We start from the raw sequence: 13,196 nt of genomic DNA on the forward strand, positions 1-13,196 counted from the left end.
ACGTGTTTCCGCCGGAAGTCTGTGTGAGTCGGACCCACTGATATATATATATATATATATATATATATATATATATATATATATATATATATATATATATATATATATATATATATATATATATATATACTGATATATATATATATATATATATATATATATATATATATATATATATATATATATATATATATATACACACAACACACACACACACACACACACACACACACACACACACACACACACACACACCATAGACAGTTTTGACGTGTTTTGATAGCATATTCGACCATTGGCGTTTATGAATGAAGCTTTAGGAATTATCTGTCAATATCACTCATTTGGATAACTGACCAAATTTTATTTGAGGTGAATAAATAAGCTTTCCATTGATGTATAGTTTGTTAGGATAGGAAAATATTTGGCTTAGATAACATTAACCATTTGAATGCCTGGAGTCTGGAGGTGAAAAAAATACATAAATATTGAGAAATAAATAAACAAATAAAGTTCCAAGTTAAGATAACAAATTAAACATTTTCAACGAAATCAACTTTTTTGTGTGTGTATGTTGCTTTGTTGGTCATTCAGTGTTTCTGTAAAAAAATAAAAAGGGAAAAACTAACAATATATTATAAGGTGATAATAATAATACGAATTCTACTAGTAAGCACGAAAACGCACTAAGCATTAGCGAGTTACTGGATTCATGAATATTAATCAGGTTTTGTGCGTTCCCTCGAACTGATTTGCTCAAATCAAAACAGGGACGATAATAGGAGGACCAGCCAATGAGATTGTCGTTTGCTCATTAGCTCCACCCACCACCGGAAAACCCGACAGTTCAAAGCTAAAAAACAATTGGCTGTATTAGTCGCCCAGAGTGGAGATTTTTATTCGCAAATGAGAGTGATTTATTTGCAATGCAGTGGGTTGTAGTGTAATTTATAATTCAGCATTTAAAAATCAATGATAGAACACAGAAGCATACCATCATTAACATCCTCAAACCTCTTTCTACAGGATTTAAATGCCATAACAAGTAAAGAAATTACAACAGCATTTTTAAAACAATTTTATTAACACTTTACTTACAGTATTTATGTATAATGCAAGGGTTATTAAACTGTGTAATGTATAAATAAGGTGCATTACAAGGCATAATTAATGCATTACAACTACTTTTATAATGCATTGTATATAAATGCTTTAAGTAAAGTGTTACCATCCTTTATTTTTAGTAGTATTATTATTTTTTATATCATCAAAGTTAATATTCAACTCAATAGTGTTCTAAAAAATAAAAATTATCCTGACACAGTTTCCTATTATTATTATTATTATTATTATTATTATTATTATAAAACTGTGGAGCAGAAAATCCCTTTCAGCTGCAGTGTGAATGGACAGAAGACTGCGATCTAAAACTCAGAATGTGAGCAAATGTTTGTTGTTGTTTTCTTCAGTCCCAGTTAGTGTGTTATAGTCCCAGTCCTTAAATATTTTGAAAATGTGACATCATCTTGCTCCTCTGCTTCCAGAACTCTTTTCTTCTTTCTCGGAAGCTGTTTTTGCTCTGGTTCTTCATCTAATCAGTAGAGCATTTCACAGAACTAGACATTGCGTAAATGCTGACATCGATTCCGTTTTATGACTTGTTTTGAACATAAACTCAGAAATAGAGGCCCCTTTGTTTTGTCCTCTTTTTTTTTTTTTTTTTTTTTTGCATTCCTATTTTTAGCCCACTGTCTCAGATCAGTAAACACACGTCTTGCCAAAAATGCTTTTAAAGTGTCTAAATCCAGTATGAGGTCAGTGACGCGACGGATCACGTGTCCTGCCCAGTTCCATTAATGACTATTTCATTATGATTTTCGTCTTTAGTTGTCATTTTATTATCGTTTAACCAAAACCTTAAAATGTTTCTAGGGCACGTTCCTCGATGGATGCTGACATGCTCTGCTCTAATAACAGCAAATCTAATATGTAGGGCACTAAAAACAGTGAATTAGATGAAATCAGTTAATGTCATTAGCGATGGCTGCATCTGGTGGAGACTTGTGTAAACAAACCACTTAGACATGAAGTCAATATGGTCCTTGTTTAGGTTCTTAAATGATGTTCCTGATCTTATTTTGCTGTTTTATCATCTGAAACATGCTGCTGAACAATAGTTTGACTCTCTGTACAATAGTGTAGCATTAATAATTAATGCTGTTTGTGATGAATCCCAGAATTACGTTTTTTTTATACCTACATTATATTTTTATATCTCTTCTGAACACTGTTGCATTTAAATTGTTGTGAAGCTCAAGTGTTTATATTTTTAATAATGTTTTTTATTTTATTTCAGACTATAATTAAATACAAACCTGTATGAGATATCTGATCTGTTTTTTCCCTCTCTAAAGAAACCTTTAATTTTTTTTGGCGGGGGAATATTAAGAGTGGTTTCAGATGTGTTCAATGCTTTTTACTCCTGAAATCTAAAAAAATAACGGGGTTTTGTGAAGCTCAACCCGTAAAATCAAGATTAAACTAAATTGACCCCATTTACTTTTTAAAGCTGGTTTGGTTGTAAAAATTTAAACTGTGTCTGTTATTGTAGCAAAAAAATAATAAAATACATTATGATATTAGCTTATAAGCATAAGATTACTGAACACAATACGAGATCTGCAGCACAATGTTTTGATGCGTTCAGGGTGTGATGGGAACTGCTGCGGTCCCAGAAAGCGGCGCGTTGTTAGCATTGCTGGTGTTGGGATGGGGTTCACTTCACACCTGGTGTGGAGCCGGCCTCCTGAGCTTCACCGTTTGGAAGGCCCTGGGCGTCCACAGCGTACGTACCTGCTTAAAGTGATGCTTTTAAATACCATGTGCCCACTTTCATCCATTTCTCACTCCAATCTGCCACTGCTGTTTGATATACTGTATATATGTATAATTTCTTTATGGCAGCTGAAGGAATTTCGTCAGAAAGTGCAGTCCATTTTCCCCGTCATGCCCAAAAATGAAGAGAATTCCGTTCCATTTGACTGGAATTCCATCTTGAAGTCAAAATGAGAAGAATTTACTGTCTATTTTCAAAAATGGACCACTTCAACCGACTGTCTGGGAAGAATATTTTTCATCTATTCAGCTTGGTCAAGTGTGAGCCAAAATCAGCCGTTTAAGATCAGTGTGTGGTCACAGCACTGGAGAAAGCCTCACTGAAGGCCGGAAAGACTTCTTGTGCCTTACTGGAATTTACATGAGACTCTGACTCTGCACCTGCAGTCACAAGTGTTTGTACATACTGTGCTATCTGTGATTTAATGTAACTTATTATTATTGTTTTTGGTAACCATACATTTTGGACATTTGTGTGGCCTAGTAAATGATATCACTGCCTTTAGCTGGTGGTGTTTATGCATTAAATATCTAACTAAAACAGTTATTGTGTTAAACTGTCATCATGTGATGACAAGGTCTAATAAATGCATCTTGTAATACGCTGTGGAAGTTGTTTTCAAGATGTTCCTGAAAAACTGTTTACTAAAAAAAAAAGGGACTGAGGATGAAAAGCGTGCCCTGAAGTGTCTAAAGGAAAAGCTAGAGAACGGCAGTGTGCGTCAGTGTTGGTGTTTTCTGTGCATTGAGAGTCATGTAATCTGGTTAAACTGTAGATGTGACAAGCAGCAGACAGAGAACAAGTTACTGATCATCTTTAACTGTCAGTAAATTAACTTTTTTGCTTTTAAATAATACTATATAGGAGGATATACATGGTTGTTGGGCACACTGAAATAACACGACACTGAAAAACTACATTCACAGTGCTCGACCAAATTTCATGTACATTTACTTTTAACATGTGGAACATGTATAAAGACTTTATACTGAATAAACAATGGTCATCAAATCATATGGAGCAAAAAGAGCTTACATAACGAGTAGTACATATTTTCTGTTAAAATAGTCAAGTCATTTTGGGGTAACTTTCACACTGAATTACATTTATGCCATCGGACTTCTTTCAGTTAGCCTGTATTTTCCAAAATCTAAGGCCATAAGAGGGAGCCATTGCTATCTCTGTCTCACAGGACTCCGTTATAGGACACACAGGTAAAGTCTTCAGGGGGACGTTCACACAGGACAAATTCTTGCGACAGGTTACCATATACAGTTGCGTATATACATGCTTGATCCACTGGAGATGCTCTTCCAGCACCCGAATTCATCTGACTGGTCCACTGTTGTGAAACTGACATGTTTTCTGCACTGCAGTGTTTCAAAATATGCATTTCACCTTCAACGGCTGAATAATATCTGTTGTGCACAATTAGCGCAGGTCAAATGCAAGAACCCACCCTGTGCGAACGGCCCCTTACACGCCTGAAAACAATGACTTAATATTTATACTACTCACTTTGTATAATACCACATCTCTTGGAGGGGGAAAATAAAAATATCAAAAGGGGCCCATTTAATGTACAGTTCCTATATACAAACCGACCCGTGGATATAGAATAGAGAAGAGGGGTAACCGAAGCACTTTGAGTTCGCCGTCAGAGAGAGGACCCTCTGTGACTGCACTAATATGGAAGCAAGTCAGTTTAGACCCAACACTGGCTTGACCCTCAGATACTGTGTGGTGAAACAGTGCAACACTGAACATCGCCTGTGGTCATTCACATTTCGTCATCTCCCCTCTCAGCCAGCTAAATCTATTGCACAACGCTTTTTTTCAGAGCTGTATACATGTATGTCTTAAAATCAGTGTATTTTTTTTCCTTTTTTTTGTTCTTTTATCGCAACACATTGCAAGAGAAATTCTATCTACAACATGTCTCACAATTTAAATAAATCTGCATTCCCCGAATAAACAAAGTCCCACGAGAAAACAAACGAAACACTGCATCGAAACATTCTGAGAGCAAAATACTCTAAAAACTAACGGTATCATATGCCAACTTTGGTTGAAACAAACGAAAGAAAATACACAGATGAAACAAAACGAAACGTCAAATAAAAACAAAAAGACCAAGTATTAAATATCCGTATTAAAATCATGTAAAAATCCAAAATGAAAACTGGGAAATGGGGCAGAGGAGCTATATATATTCTCTATATATTCATTTGTATGTAAAAACGATTTTTGTTTGTCTTTTTCCTTAAATAAAAATATAACACCGACAGTTGTGTGTGATCTCTGTGGCTCAGCTCAGCCGTTCGGTACGTTCCCGTGATGGCGCTCTAGGCTCCCGCTCTTTTGTGCCTGTCACGAGCGGCCGAGTTTAAACAGTACCTCGCACAAGATGGCCGCCACGCCAGAGTTCAGCACGGAGGACAGCGAGATATCAAGAAGCCTGCTCTCGTAGAGCACAAACTCAGGCCTGTTCTCCTCCACTCGGGCCATGGCCAGCAGGGCTTTGGCGGCCCGACACATCATGTTGATGCTAGGCGGCTCGGGATGGGTGGAGTGTCCCATGTGTCCCAAGAGACTGTGAGGGCTCTGCTGATACTGTGCCATTGCAACACTGTCCTCTAGGAAGCTTATCAAGGCTCCCACGCTGCCCTTGTGCAGGGCAACGGCTCGGGCAGCTGTGGGGTCACCCTGTGCAAGATTGGAGAGAACGGCTACGGCCATCTCGCGGCACACCTGACTCTTTCGCTCACCGACATGCCGCACTAATGTGGCGAAGAGGTGCTCCTGTCTGCTAAAAGGAGGCGTGGCCAGCAGAAGGTCAACGTTAGAGTCTTGGATGCTCAGTTTGCACAGACACTCCAGCACCAGCCTCTGCGGCGTGAGCGAGGAGAAGCCATTTGCCGTGCAAAAGGGGTCCTGGGCCTCCGCCGAGGGGCACACCATCCAGTGGAGAAGCCCGTCCAGAATGGGAAGGCAGATACTTTCTGGATAGATGGACAGGTCTAGCTGTCCTGAAATGTTGGCAAGGGTGACCAAGGTGTTCTCACGCAAGGCACCAAGGCAGTCCCACCACCATTCGTCCTTGCTGCAAGCCAGTCCTCGCTCTTCCTCTCGCTGGTAGGTAGGTGGCATCCTTTTCCTTTTAGGGTGCTCATGATGCAGAAGCACAAGTTTCCCGAGAATGAGCACTAAACCTGGGTGCCGAGCCATTTCGCTGTCATTGCCCGGGACGAATGAGAGTCCACGAATGATATTGGACACACAGACGCAGCGCTTGGCCAACTCATCCTGCCAGCCCTCGGCGACCGAAAGAGGTGCTTCATCCCAGCATCGGGGCTCATCCTCCAGCAAGGCAATGCCGCTCTGGTTCTCTTTGTTGCGGAAGGAGAATGATGTCTGAGTTTCGAGAGTTTCTGAGTTTCGAGAACTTAGCATGTCATCCACGGTGGCTGTCAAGTTCTCCTCTGAGGGCCCTGGAAGCTCTCTTTTCAGTTCCTCTTCCCTCCCGTGCTCCCCTTCAACCGTTTCTTGTCCTGGTGCCTGTGCACCGTCTTGAATCTCTGAGGGCTTCTGTTCTTCTTCTTCTTCTTCTTCTCTACGTCTCTCGAAATGGGTCTGGATGTGGGCAGTGGAGTCCCCTCCACCAGCCGTCCAATGCAGAAGCCCGCTGGTGAACTCCCCGGCCAGGCCTAGCAGCTCGGATCGATCCTCCACACAATCGGCCACAGCCTCTCTCTCCTCAACTTTCACTGGGAGTCTGTCATACTTGCTGGCTTGCTTGGGTCTGGGCTCCACTGGTGGACATGGTTCTTCACCAGTGTCGACCTTAACCTCCGCAGAGTCTTCCCTTTTCTCCATATTGAGTGTTGCTTCTGAGCTGCTTGGCTGAGGTTTCTCAGGCTCCACATCTAATCTCTCCACCAGTTCTGAACCGGATTGGCTTTTTAAGTCTTGATTGGAAGGTTGCTCTGTTTCGGTGGGCTCCGACGATGGACCAAGAAGAGTTTTCTGACCTTCTGTTCCAACTTCATATTCTTCAAGGATCCCAAAGATCTCTATTAAGCACCTTCTGAAATATTCAACAATGAGCTCCAAGAAACCGGGCATCTTTGAAAGGAAAAGACACAAAACCCAATACATTCATTATCAAAGTATATACACCTCTCATTTCTTAGAAACTGCTGTTTAATAAGGCCAAAAAGGCATTAAGACTTTGCATTCATTTCCTATCCTCTGAAGACAAGCCTTACAGCCCATCACACACTTACCTGAGACAGGCCAAAGGAAGACACTGTGTTGTCATCATAAAGCAGGATGTTTATAGTATCCAGGGCCCATGTGCTCTCAGCAAGCAAACCAGACTTCAGGGACATCATCACACGCCAAGCCTCTGGTGTGCCTTAAGATACACAAGCATGGTTAAAACCTCGTCATAACCACACCTTTCAAAAGTTATTACAGGAAGAGGGTTTCTTACCAATTTCTTTGGATGTTAACCTTCGGCGAGGTTTAAGCTGAGGCTGCGTAGCTTCCACAGAGTCCAGTGGGTAAGTGGCTTCCCGATGGATTGTCGGGAAGCCTTGCCCAGGAAGACCACTACTTTGAGAGTTTGGCATCGACCCTGGGCCTCCTGGCTTTTGCATCTGCTTCATAGAGGCCATCATGAGAGCCTTATTGGGCGACATAGAGCCCCCCACAGACCGAGGGAATGGTGAAGGGCTTGGGACTCGAGAGATATGGTTTGGCATCGCTGGAGGAGATTGATAGGAAGAAGGTGGTTGCCGGCTAGTCATGGGGGTCATGGAGCTGGAAGAGGACGAAGAGTGTGGTGGGGGGTAGGGGGATTGACGCTGACCAGGCCACTGACTGTCCTGACCGGCCCTGACTTCTGGATCATCTCCACGGCTCATGGAGGGGTAGGGCGCCCCATGTCCCTGCCGGCCGGGGTAAGGGTAACTCATGTCGTGCCTGGTGTGCCACATGTTCCCTTGAGGACCACCGCTGGAGTTGGAGGATGGGGGTGGTCCACCACTCATCATGCTGTGCTGAGGAGGTCCCTGCCCACCTGGCTGCATGCGATCGCGTCCATATGGATAGGGGAACGGGCTTTGCATGGGCCTGCGCTCTGGGTAACCATATTGGCTATACATGTCAGTCTGCTGGCCACCGTACTGCAAACCATAGGCTTCACTCTCATGGCGCTTCGCAGGAGGGCCGTACATCCCTTCCCCAGGCCGCTTATAACCCTGTAAAACAGATAAATAAGGTGTCTAAGGTTTGAATTACAGTGGTAAACACAAATATAAACTGCAATATTATCACAAAAGGGATGGAATTTGATCACATTTGACGGCTGACCTGCTGTTGGGGATACATCCCATGTGCACTATATGGCATACTGTGAGGGTACTGCTGTCCATAGCCGTCATGTCCATGTCTATAGGAAAACAGAAATGACTGTACTCTAGCCCTACACACCAAATACATTCATATACACTTGTCAACTGCAATCACTGTATACCTCTGATGAGAAGCGTATCTGTTGCCTGAGAACATGCTGGGATCACTGTTGGAAGGCACCATGCTGTTCTGATTTCCAGGGGGAACAATTCCCCCCTCTGGACCCATGACATGGTCCGGCCTGTGAACAAACATTAAATAATGTTAACATGTTGATTTTTTTCAGTTCATGAATTGATGTTTTAAGTGTTCTGGGCTACCTCCTCTCAAAGCCAGGGTTGTAGGGGTACTGGGGTCGTGGGCCCATCCCCATCCCGGAGGGCGGTCCACGTGGATACATCTCCTGCATGCCACTGCCTGGCATCTGCCCGGGGATGAAGGGCTCAGAGCCACCTGGAAACAAATCAACACTTTAAACTGCACGGGGGAAAACACCAAGACTATTCACAAACATTGTAAGATATTTTGTGTGTCATTTTGAGCATAACTTTTTTTATGCATTGGGTATTTTTTACATTGTGAAAAGAGGTTGTTCTATATCAGAAAGGAGCTGGGCCTTTCTCCCAATTTGTAGTTGATTGGAGTGTTGTTATTCTTACCCAACAATAAAAAAAAAAATGAAATCGATCACAGATGGGAAAATTATGCTGAACTACTGAACTATTTCTATGCCTTCATTACAAACGTAACAAAAGATAAAGGATTTGAGGCATGGTATAAATGTATTCGTTTATTTTTATTTTTATAGTAGAACAGATTCAATTTAAACATATTTAAATCTATCAAACTAATTATGTTAACGTTAGTCTTAAAATACTCAAATTAAAATAAATATACTAACAAAAATGTGATCGTCTAAACTAACTCATAGTGAAAAGAAACGTAAGATAAAGTAGCAATAAAAGCTAAATTAAATATTACAAATTTAATCCAGCTCAATTTTGGAGGTGATAAAAATTTTGACCTGGATTCGGGTCATATTTATTCAAGCCCCTGTCCGATGAGAATCAAGATGATGACTGGGATATGCAAAAAAATAATTTCAGAGGACCAAGTGTTGGTTTTTAATTAAAAATAACACATACAAATATAATACATTTCACTGGAATAAACTTCACTGATGACTTGATGATTCTAGCAACATGCTTTATAAAGACCATAAACTAGGCCAATTTGATTTCATGCTGGCTTCAACCTGCAGACACTAGATGGAAGCAGTGTCCAAGCAAATAATTTATATGCACCTCTAAAAAAAATGAGGAAGACACAAGGAGGCAGCAGTGAGCAGACAGAAGAAACGTGGATCTAGCACCATACGGGGTAATTCTTATAGCAACACACCTTTCCTAGCAGCTCCATAAGGATCCTTACTGGTGTCGAACTGCATTCTGGAGGAGGCATCTCCACTGCTTCCCCCGTGCATGGGACCCCGCTTTTGAAAGGCTGGGTCGCTGCTTTCAGAGAACGGGTCTTGCACACTAACACCACTGTTTCTAAAGATGTGGGGTAAAACAAGGACAAAAATTAATATAGACACACACTTTCATGAGTAACGGACACTAAAATACAATGCAATTCAGCCCACCTGCCCGTTTGCTGAGGGGTCACTTGTCCATGGGGTGTGGACGCTGGTGTTGGCGGCTTTAGGTCCCCTGGCATCTCTGTCATAGTGCTGCTGCCTGTAGACTGAGGAGTCTGTGGCCCTTGAAGAGAGCCCGAGTTTGCTGTTGAACAGAGCAAACATGGAGTACATTACATGAAGGAATTATTATATGCAAAAAAATGTGGATGAACTTCTGTGGTGAAAAGTAAGGCTTGGAAAAAAGCTTTTAGCATATTGATGCTTTCTTAATGTTGCAATGCAATAAATTCATATACAGATTTTCATTGAACAGTAAATTGAGATGCACTGAAAATATTTGTAACTGCTTTGCAAAATCAAAACTGATTCTTAGTGATACAATGAACTGCATATTGCCTCAATTTAAATAATGTAAAAGCCTCATTAAAAAATAAAACAGCTCATGTGCTATTTTTAAATATATATCCCACCCCCCCCCTTTTTAAGAAATAATATTCTGATTCTGCTTAAATGGTGTTTTATAAATCTACAAGCAAATGACAATGTCCTAATCGCTTCTTCCAAGCTCGAGGGAAAGAAACCAAAATCTTACAATCCCCAGACTGCATTTCCATAATCCAATAACATTTGAATACACTAGTTATTAATTTCCATAGAAATGCAATGGCATAAAAGGACGCCATCCTAATAACGTCTGAAATTTCTACGGCTCGGTTGATGCAAAGTAATAAAACCAATTTGCATTTTCCTCCGCACCTCAGAGCAGTAAAAGGTACTTCAAAAGATTTCAGCACGGGGAACAAAAAGAATCGGGGCCGAATGAAAGAACAAGGGAATGAAAGAGTGTCTGCTTTACATGTCCTTGATCTGCTGCCAGCCACGAAATCGTCTTTCAGCAGTGAAAGTAAACAATACGCTGCTACGCTGTAACACTTCCAGCCTGTGTGACCGCCAATGACCTTACGCATATTTAGAGAGTCGGGGAGGGCGGTAGAGACAGAAAGTGCTGGCTCACTGGTCTGCATTGAGCGAGGGGTCAGGCTGAGGTCACTTTTGTTTTTATCCCACACTCCTCCCACATTAATCTTCTCGGAGGGAATCCCTCCCCTGCTGTTTGACAGCTCTCTCTCTCTCCCTTTTCCTGTGACATCATCAGTCATTAGCCTCAGGAAGAGGGGGACGGGAATCCTTAAACCAGCAGCCCGACGGCTCTGTTTCCCAGCCCTTCCCCCCGTCTGTCTCACTTTGACTCCGTCACCTGTCAGATATTAAGAGCTCTGTCTAGAGCCGCTCTGCATTCATTATAGCGCAGGCAGACCAGAGCCACATGCAACTGAGGCCGAAAAATCGAAGAATGGCATAAAAATATGACTTTACATTACTTAATTCTACCGCTGTCAAACGATTAATTGCATCCAAAGTAAGTTTTTGTTTACATATACATATATATATATATATATATATATATATATATATATATACACACACATCCATGCATGCATATATTTTGAAAATACTTGTATTTACATTTTATTGTTTGCTTGAGAGTACTACTTAAAGGTCCCATGACGTGGATTATTTTCTTTTTAAAATGCTTTTTTTAATGTTTCCCGAGGTGTACTTATATTGTTAGTATGATTAATACATTTAAAATGTAGAAATAGAAGGGATTTTTCTATCCTGACTTTACTCCTCTGGCTTGAATGCTCTGTTTGAAGGGGCGTGTCTGCGGTGAGACTGTTGTGATTGGCTGACATTCAAAATGCGTATTACATGTGAAACCCCTCTCAAATACTTTTACTATATTTGTTTTTTTACAATTACAGCTGTCGAGATTAATGAATCGTGGAAGTGTTGATGATAGCATTATTTTTTTGATCTTTTCCCGTCACATGAATTGCTGTAGTGATGAGAGTAACCGAGTAACCGAGTCTGTTTATCGCGTGAATGCAGTGATCTCGTCATTGCAACGTGTTTTTCCCCACAAAATGTTTTCAACACAACTAACAGCAAACACAATATCGACATGCATACAGTAAGAGCTTTGTTGTGCAGCATAACAGCGTCACTGATTATAACGGCAGTTTGGGCAAGTGTGCAGATATACTCGATGTGTGACTGACAGCTCTGAACAAAATAAAGGGAGCGTTCTTTGATCGCTCTCTGTAGTTAAATCACAATTTAAATAACAGGTTTAAGGAGAAGGGGAGGTAACCTTTCCCCTTATGACAACATGAGGGGAAGAATCCAGATCGTCCCGTCTGAGCTCTTGTTTTCTCAAAGGCAGATAAGGACACCCAGGGCTTGGATTACACTTATCGAAATTTCTAGCCACTTGGGGACCACAGACAGGCTAGGGGAACTCATATTAATGTTAAAAAAACTCAAAAAGTGAAATTTTCATGTCATGGGATCTTTAACTTTCCAGCGATATCGTCGACTTAATTTCACAGATACTATTTGAGCTGAGCTTGAAATTTTAAATTTCCTAACCTGAAAAAATGTAGGGTTTACTGTTTTCCTTTTGCATTATTATACACTATTTTTCCTATTTGATACTGTAAAGCTGCTTTGACACAGTCTGTATTGTTAAAAGTGCTATATAACCAAAGGTGACTTGACTTTACTAATACTTCAATAGCATCACTGACAAATACTCCAGGACATCACTATAACTAATGTTAACTAATGACTAAAGACTGGAGGAGCTCTGTATGATATACCATTCTCTAGAAAACAACTCAGCTCTGTGAATGTAAGTCTACAGGATTTTTTCTTTAGGAGTTTTGTTGTCTGTAATAGTTATTATCGAAAAACTTGTCCTCAACAACCATGCAATTTGATGTCTCACATTCAAGTTTGTCAAAGTTCAATACTCAAGCTAAAATAAAGTTGATCTCAGGGTGCTACGAGAATAGACTATAATAAAACAAATGCTTCTGGTCCTCGATTACGATGGGCTGAACATAATATTTAAGCCTCTGTCAAATACTCTATAAACACACCTGCGACCTAATTACAGCAGTTAATCAATCAATATCATTTAGTTTCTGTGTGTTTATTTTATGAAACTTTGCCAAATATATAGTAGTTTCTTATAAAAGCAATTAACCCACGAAACCAGTGAGTTTGAAACAACTAAGGGCCTTTTAGCTCTGCTCTGTGTCATGCTTAGCTACTTTAAAATCACTGTACATTATGATTTCATGGGCTTTAGTGCTTTAGTACATAAAGCATGAA

At 40.7% G+C, this 13,196-nt stretch overlaps 1 protein-coding gene across 6 annotated transcripts in view; it reads right to left on the reverse strand.

Moving 5' to 3' along the window:
- Positions 1-3,830: 3,830 nt before the first annotated feature.
- Positions 3,831-13,196, reverse strand: part of LOC127983794 (AT-rich interactive domain-containing protein 1B) — an 81,334-nt gene continuing 71,968 nt past the window's right edge. For all 6 annotated transcript variants that reach the window (XM_052586128.1, XM_052586127.1, XM_052586130.1 and 3 more), the window contains 8 exons: positions 9,960-10,098; positions 9,716-9,867; positions 8,635-8,767; positions 8,436-8,555; positions 8,273-8,351; positions 7,392-8,160; positions 7,183-7,313; positions 3,831-7,021 (listed from right to left, as the gene is read on the reverse strand). In XM_052586128.1, coding sequence (XP_052442088.1) covers positions 5,267-7,021; positions 7,183-7,313; positions 7,392-8,160; positions 8,273-8,351; positions 8,436-8,555; positions 8,635-8,767; positions 9,716-9,867; positions 9,960-10,098 — 3,278 coding nt within the window. In that variant the 3' untranslated portion in view covers positions 3,831-5,266. The remainder of the gene's footprint in view (positions 7,022-7,182; positions 7,314-7,391; positions 8,161-8,272; positions 8,352-8,435; positions 8,556-8,634; positions 8,768-9,715; positions 9,868-9,959; positions 10,099-13,196) is intronic.

The sequence above is a fragment of the Carassius gibelio genome, chromosome B20 (assembly GCF_023724105.1).
Source record: "Carassius gibelio isolate Cgi1373 ecotype wild population from Czech Republic chromosome B20, carGib1.2-hapl.c, whole genome shotgun sequence".
Lineage (NCBI taxonomy): Eukaryota > Metazoa > Chordata > Actinopteri > Cypriniformes > Cyprinidae > Carassius > Carassius gibelio.